Raw genomic sequence first — 7,932 nt, forward strand, 5'->3', positions numbered from 1 at the left:
GGGGGGGATGATGTGTGCATGTGTGCTGGGGGGGGGGGGGATGTGTGCTGGGGGGGATGCAATCCCTGATCCCTGCACCCTGTCTGCCCCTCCATCCCTGATCCCTGCCCCCACATCCCTGATCCCTGCCCCCCCATCCCTGATCCCTGCCCCCCCATCCCTGATCCCTGCCCCCACATCCCTGATCCCTGCCCCCCCCATCCCTGATCCCTGCCCCCCCATCCCTGATCCCTGCCCCCACATCCCTGATCCCTGCCCCTCCATCCCTGATCCCTGCCCCCACATCCCTGATCCCTGCCCCCACATCCCTGATCCCTGCCCCCCCATCCCTGATCCCTGCCCCCCCATCCCTGATCCCTGCACCCTGTCTGCCCCCACAACCCTGATCCCTGCACCCTGTCTGCCCCCCCCCCCATCCCTGATCCCTGTCTGACCCCCCATCCCTGATCCCTGTCTGACCCTCCATCCCTGATCCCTGATCCCTGTCTGCCCCCACATCCCTGATCCCTGCACCCTGTCTGACCCCCACATCCCTGATCCCTGCACCCTGTCTGCCCCCCCCATCCCTGATCCCTGTCTAACCCCCCATCCCTGATCCCTGCACCCTGTCTGACCCCCACATCCCTGATCCCTGCACCCTGTCTGCCCCCCCATCCCTGATCCCTGCACCCTGTCTGCCCCCTCATCCCTGATCCCTGCACCCTGTCTGCCCCCTCATCCCTGATCCCTGCACCCTGTCTGACCCCCCATCCCTGATCCCTGCACCCTGTCTGACCCCACATCCCTGATCCCTGCACCCTGTCTGCCCCCTCATCCCTGATCCCTGCACCCTGTCTGACCCCCCATCCCTGATCCCTGCCCCCCCATCCCTGATCCCTGCACCCTGTCTGACCCCCCATCCCTGATCCCTGTCTGACCCCCCATCCCTGATCCCTGTCTGACCCCCACATCCCTGATCCCTGTCTAACCCCCCATCCCTGATCCCTGCACCCTGTCTAACCCCCCATCCCTGATCCCTGCACCCTGTCTGACCCCCCCATCCCTGATCCCTGCACCCTGTCTGCCCCCCATCCCTGATCCCTGCACCCTGTCTGCCCCCCCATCCCTGATCCCTGCACCCTGTCTGCCCCCACATCCCTGATCCCTGCACCCTGTCTGACCCCACATCCCTGCACCCTGTCTGCCCCCCCATCCCTGATCCCTGCACCCTGTCTGCCCCCCCATCCCTGATCCCTGCACCCTGTCTGACCCCCCATCCCTGATCCCTGCACCCTGTCTGCCCCCCCATCCCTGCTCCCTGCACCCTGTCTGCCCCCCATCCCTGCTCCCTGCACCCTGTCTGCCCCCCACATCCCTGCACCCTGTCTGCCCCCACATCCCTGATCCCTGCACCCTGTCTGCCCCCCACATCCCTGCACCCTGTCTGCCCCACATCCCTGATCCCTGCACCCTGTCTGACCCCCACATCCCTGATCCCTGCCCCCCCATCCCTGATCCCTGCACCCTGTCTGTCCCCACATCCCTGATCCCTGTCTGACCCCCCATCCCTGATCCCTGTCTGACCCCCCATCCCTGATCCCTGTCTGACCCCCCATCCCTGATCCCTGATCCCTGTCTGACCCCACATCCCTGCAGTATTATTTGGTACCAATGCGTAGACATATTTTGTGGCCATATGTAGGGGGTTTGTGCTCCTGATCTTTTAAGACCCCAGCAACACTCCTCTCGGACCTTCTTTATTTAGCTATGACTGTGTAGTGGTTTAATGTCTAAGCACTTGGGGCCCCACTTTTAAATTGTGCCCAGGGCCACATTTGACCTATAACCGGCCCTGGCCCTTGGGTTCCATCGTTTTTATTTTAATTAATAGTGCACGGAAGTTGGCTGGCGTGGGATGTATCCAAAGAGACCCAGCTTTCCAGAATTATCCCACAGCCACCCAGTTACTTCAAAGACATCAGTCAAAAATACGTCCCATGTTTTTTTGTTAATGGGGGGGCCCAGACACTCCGGCTGTATGGGGCCCCGAAATTTCTGATGGCGGCCCTGTATGGGGTACTTCCAGAAACAGCACCACACTTGTCTACAGTTTGGGTGGAGTAGCCCACAATAATACTGCTAGAAATGAGCGATCACAATGCAAAAATGGAGCCAGAGAGATGGAGGAAGAGTAACGTTATCGGGGTCAGGGGTCAGGATGGTCCAATGGAAGTTTTAATTTACTTTTAGTTTCATTTAATTTCATTTAAAACTGTGTCCCCTGAAAGTGAAACCTAGCGCATCTGTGGGAGGAAAATTTATGATAAGATACGGTTTTATTTTCAGGAAAACCGGGTATCTATTAACCCCTTATGGATCCTTTCCCCCCTCATTCTGGGAGAGGTATAGAAAGACTTGCTGAGTGTTAGTGGGAGGGAATATAAGTGAGATGGTCGGTGACTGACGGCGCACATTCCTTCTGTTGCAGCCACTGTGTGTCCGGCCTGGCGTTTACCAGAGGTCAGTACGTATCCCAAGAGGAGGAGGGCGAGGAGAACGTTCTGTCCCCCGAAACGTGTTATGAATGTAAAATAAATGGCTCTCCAAAGAAGCCTGGAAGAGCCAAGAGAAGCTGGAGTGCCGCGGATTCTGTATCGGTAAGAACCACCGTTATTGCTATCACGTTTCAGGTTATTGGTATCGGTATCCTAGCTGGTGCCGCCCTGGGCGCTCCGACTCAACCCACCGCATCAATTACACGTGGATCTCGCCTCGTAATATCACACACGATACATGTGGATCTCACCCTGTAATATAACACGAGTTACACGTGCAATATAACACGAGATCCACGTGTAACGTGTGTGATATTACAGGGCGAGATCCACGTGTAGCGTGTGTGATATTACACCACTTACACGTGGATCTCGCCCTGTAATATCACACCACTTACACGTGGATCTCGCCCTGTAATATCACACCACTTACACGTGGATCTCGCCCTGTAATATCACACCACTTACACGTGGATCTCGCCCTGTAATATCACACCACTTACACGTGGATCTCGCCCTGTAATATCACACCACTTACACGTGGATCTCGTCCTGTAATATCACACCACTTACACGTGGATCTCGCCCTGTAATATCACACCACTTACACGTGGATCTCGCCCTGTAATATCACACCACTTACACGTGGATCTCGCCCTGTAATATCACACCACTTACACGTGGATCTCGCCCTGTAATATCACACCACTTACACGTGGATCTCGTCCTGTAATATCACACCACTTACACGTGGATCTCGCCCTGTAATATCACACCACTTACACGTGGATCTCGCCCTGTAATATTACACCACTTACACGTGGATCTCGCCCTGTAATATCACACACGGTACACGTGGATCTCGTCCTGTAATATCACACCACTTACACGTGGATCTCACCCTGTAATATCACACCACTTACACGTGGATCTCGCCCTGTAATATTACACCACTTACACGTGGATCTCGCCCTGTAATATTACACCACTTACACGTGGATCTCGCCCTGTAATATCACACCACTTACACGTGGATCTCGCCCTGTAATATCACACCACTTACACGTGGATCTCGCCCTGTAATATCACACCACTTACACGTGGATCTCGCCCTGTAATATCACACGACTTACACGTGGATCTCGCCCTGTAATATCACACCACTTACACGTGGATCTCGCCCTGTAATATCACACCACTTACACGTGGATCTCGCCCTGTAATATCACACCACTTACACGTGGATCTCGCCCTGTAATATCACACCACTTACACGTGGATCTCGCCCTGTAATATCACACGACTTACACGTGGATCTCGTCCTGTAGTATCACACCACTTACACGTGGATCTCGCCCTGTAATATCACACGTCATCATGACTGAAAATACCACGATGTGTGAACAGGTGGTAAGTGATGAGCATGTTCACCATTTCTCTACTGCACAACCAGTGATGGTCCATTCCCCATAGACGTCATTATAGCCGATCACTAACCTGAATATACTCCCATGTTTTCACTTAGAAATACGACGTTTTTCCACAACTTTTGCCTCTTCGCCACAATTAGGCGTCTGACCAATGGTGATTACGGCCACGACCTTGTGTAACTGTAAATTACACCCAGATTGTTGGCCTCACCTGGTCTCCATCCACTGTTTGTAGGGGGTCAGTTAGGGCCACATGTGCTGCCCCCCTAAAGATGATAGTATATGGAGTCATAGATGAGATGACAGGAGACCTGAAGATTGTCCACATGTTCTGAATAGTCCAGTCCTACAATCTCCCTAGTGCACAGTATTCCCGGAGGAGGAGGAGGAGGAGGAGGAGAGGTTTTACATATAATACATGAATCAATCTCCTATTCATTAGACTCAATCTCCCTGTATGATGATGATGTATGATCCCCTCATCTCTGATCAACTCACAGTGGACATCTGGCTCAGATCCAGATCCTTCACATCCTTTGCTTTAGCAGAAGTTCCTCACCTATCGTTTTTTTATGGCATGGTTGGGCACTTCACAGTCTACACAGTCCGTTATCCGAAAGAAACCCAGGGCTCAGGTTATGTTCCCACTACGTATAAACAATGGCCGTAGTTTGACATGAAAAATTGCATTGAAGTCTATGGACAGCGGACGGAAATAAAAGAGGCGGACGTTGTTTACTACATTGTGTGAAACAATGACTTCAGTGCAAATCTTTGTCTTCATAAAAAGTAGGTTGTGTGACCATGGCCTTAGCGGAGTCTTATGTTTTACAGAATGAAGATGTAAGTCTGAAGAGTTTGGACATGGAGGAGCCGCTGAAGATAATGTTCAACATCTTGGAATTAAACAAGAAGAAGCACATACTGGAACTCGTACCGGCAATCCAGCCTCTCACTGGTCACGTACGTTACGTTATCTCCAATGGCAACAACACAGTCTTCCACATTAACCAGAAGGACGGACTCAGTTACCTTCACCTAGCTCAGAAGGACGTTCCTCCAGGACAGTACACACTGGACGTTACCAGCGTCCATCTCTACAAGAAAAGGGACTTTACTCAACTGGAAGAACAACACGATGACAACTACCTCTCAGGAGAACTTGGCCAGACCCTCAGAATGAGACTACAAATAGACATCTCTTCACCTTAAGCACAAAGCCAACTCCATCCAGTTCTCTCCCGTCCAGCTGGTTATTTATCTGAGCATCTTCTCGTATTGGAAGCTTTAGGGTGCGTTCACACCTACAGGATCCGCAGCAGATTTGATACTGTGTTCAGTTATTTATATGAAATCAGGTGCGGATCTGGTAAGTGTGAACGTACCCTTAAGGAGTCACTGAACACTCTTATCGGACCACTTTCTCGTATTGCACCTGCACAATAACTCAGGACGTCTCATATAGAATGTTATTACCTCATCTATGGAGACATCAAGTATTCCATGGCCTGATACTGCCCTAAGGTCGGGCCCCAGAGCTACAGATTAACATTAGATATCAGATTTCTAATTTACTAAGTTAGAGGAGAAGTTCGGGCATTTTCAATATTTGTCAGGTGGGCGGGGCAGAGGAGAACATAGCAATGAAGTATTCCTCTCCCCGTGCCCGCCACACGCCCTCTGACCGCCCCAGGACCCCCAACGGAAGGCATTTTCCCCCAAGTTGTGATGACGACTCGGAGGAAAATGCCAGTCCCAGCTGATGGAAGGCCCCATCAGCCAATCAGTGACTGCAACGGCGTCCCACCCCAGTCACTGACTGACTGAGCGGGCTGTGATGTCATCAGTGCCAGAGATGCCGGAACAGCGATCCAGCAATGGAGAGTCACAGGGAGAGGCGAGTCTGGATGGTTTATTACCCCCCCAAGATTGTAATATTGATTTGTATCATTGAATGTTCTAGATAAAAAGGAGAAGACGCATGGATTGCATTGATCCTGGCAGATCAGGACATCATGGGGCACAAAGCTGGGATCAGGCAGTCTATGGGTAAATGCCAACGATGGCGTCTATAACCGACGACTCTCGAAGTAATGAAAACCCGACTCAGGGATCTGGAAAATAAGCGGAACCTGTTCATTGTGGATAAAATGCATCAGAATCGGGCCGGGGCCTTGGAACCTCTGGGCGGCTTCTGCTGCCGCTTCTTGGCTCTGTTCACACTACATCAGGATTTCCATTCCTAAATGAACCTGGTGGATTTTAGTGAGGTAAAGCGGATTGTCAGAATTCTGTCGGTTTCCTTGGGTGACGCTGCGGAGACTGGAGAGGTTGTGTAGTGTGCACAGAGGCGATGGACGCCAGGTCACCGGCCGCGCACCCTACGCTTACCGCTCATTCTGCCGATACTTCACTATTGTCCATCGCAGAAAGTTCTTGTCTATTTATTTGCTGCAGTAATCTATATAGGAGACATAGGGAGAATTCATTGAATCCAGCGCCTTTGTTGTTTCTTCACCTACTTTGTCACATTTCAGCCATTTTGTTCTCTGGGTTTTACCTTGTGAAGCTGCAGATCAACTAATCGGCTATTTCAGCCATATTGAAGGGTGGGTGGAGGTTTTTTAGTCCAACCAAAACTTTTTTTTTTTTTACACACCACACCCTGCACTGGGCTGTTTCCATGACAACTTTGTAACACATAGAGGGTAAGAGTCAGGGGCGGATTAACTTTACCATAGGCCCCGGGCTGTTCACCAAGCCTGGGCCCCCAACCCACTGTAACTATGGCAGCACTAGCCTGGGCCCCCAACCCACTGTAACTAAGGCAGCACTAGCCTGGGCCCCCAACCCACTGTAACTATGGCAGCACTAGCCTGGGCCCCCAACCCACTGTAACTATGGCAGCACTAGCCTGGGCCCCCAACCCACTGTAACTATGGCAGCACTAGCCTGGGCCCCCAACCCACTGTAACTATGGCAGCACTAGCCTGGGCCCCCAACCCACTGTAACTATGGCAGCACTAGCCTGGGCCCCCAACCCACTGTAACTATGGCAGCACTAGCCTGGGCCCCCAACCCACTGTAACTATGGCAGCACTAGCCTGGCCCCCCCACCCCACTGTAACTATGGCAGCACTAGCCTGGCCCCCCCCACCACACTGTAACTATGGCAGCACTAGCCTGGCCCCCCCACCCCACTGTAACTATGGCAGCACTAGCCTGGGCCCCCCCCCCACTGTAACTATGGCAGCACTAGCCTGGGCCCCCAACCCACTGTAACTATGGCAGCACTAGCCTGGGCCCCCAACCCACTGTAACTATGGCAGCACTAGCCTGGGCCCCCCCACCCCACTGTAACTATGGCAGCACTAGCCTGGCCCCCCCACCACACTGTAACTATGGCAGCACTAGCCTGGGCCCCCCATCCCACTGTAACTATGGCAGCACTAGCCTGGGCCCCCCCCACCCCACTGTAACTATGGCAGCACTAGCCTGGGCCCCCCACCACACTGTAACTATGGCGGCATTAGCCTGGCCCCCCCAACCCACTGTAACTATGGCAGCACTAGCCTGGCGTTCATAGTACAGGATAGATAATGTCAGGATTTGTGCAAAATTGCCATAAAAAAAACTGTGATTTTTGCAAATCATGGCGGAAGTGTAGCCAGGAGACAGTACACCACTGACAGTATAAGTCTTTTTGGGTGGTCATGCCCCCCCAGGAGCTCAGGGCCCCGGGCTGCCGCCCGAAACGCCCCTATTATAATCCTTTACTGGTCAGAGTAGGGGGTGAGATGGCCAAGGGGCCCCGACAACATAGGAGCATGGAGCCCCTTTACATATAGTATATTACATGCAGCCCCTTACATACATACACACTGGTGTATGAGCCGCGCAGAGGTAGTCGGCGTACGAGCCGCGCAGAGGTAGTCGGTGTACGAGCCGCGCAGAGGTAGTCTGTGTAC

The 7,932-nt window shown here is 52.7% G+C and overlaps 1 protein-coding gene across 1 annotated transcript; it reads left to right on the top strand.

Annotated features, from left to right (window-relative positions):
• Window positions 1-2,467: 2,467 nt before the first annotated feature.
• Window positions 2,468-5,502, top strand: LOC138787623 (fibrillin-2-like; the record flags this gene model as incomplete). The annotated part of the gene is made up of 2 exons (XM_069964963.1): window positions 2,468-2,636; window positions 4,799-5,502. Coding segments are annotated over 2 exons (547 nt in total), but the record flags the coding sequence as incomplete, so codon positions are not given.
• Between the last annotated feature and the right edge of the window lie 2,430 nt (window positions 5,503-7,932).

This window comes from Dendropsophus ebraccatus, chromosome 3, assembly GCF_027789765.1.
Source record: "Dendropsophus ebraccatus isolate aDenEbr1 chromosome 3, aDenEbr1.pat, whole genome shotgun sequence".
Lineage (NCBI taxonomy): Eukaryota > Metazoa > Chordata > Amphibia > Anura > Hylidae > Dendropsophus > Dendropsophus ebraccatus.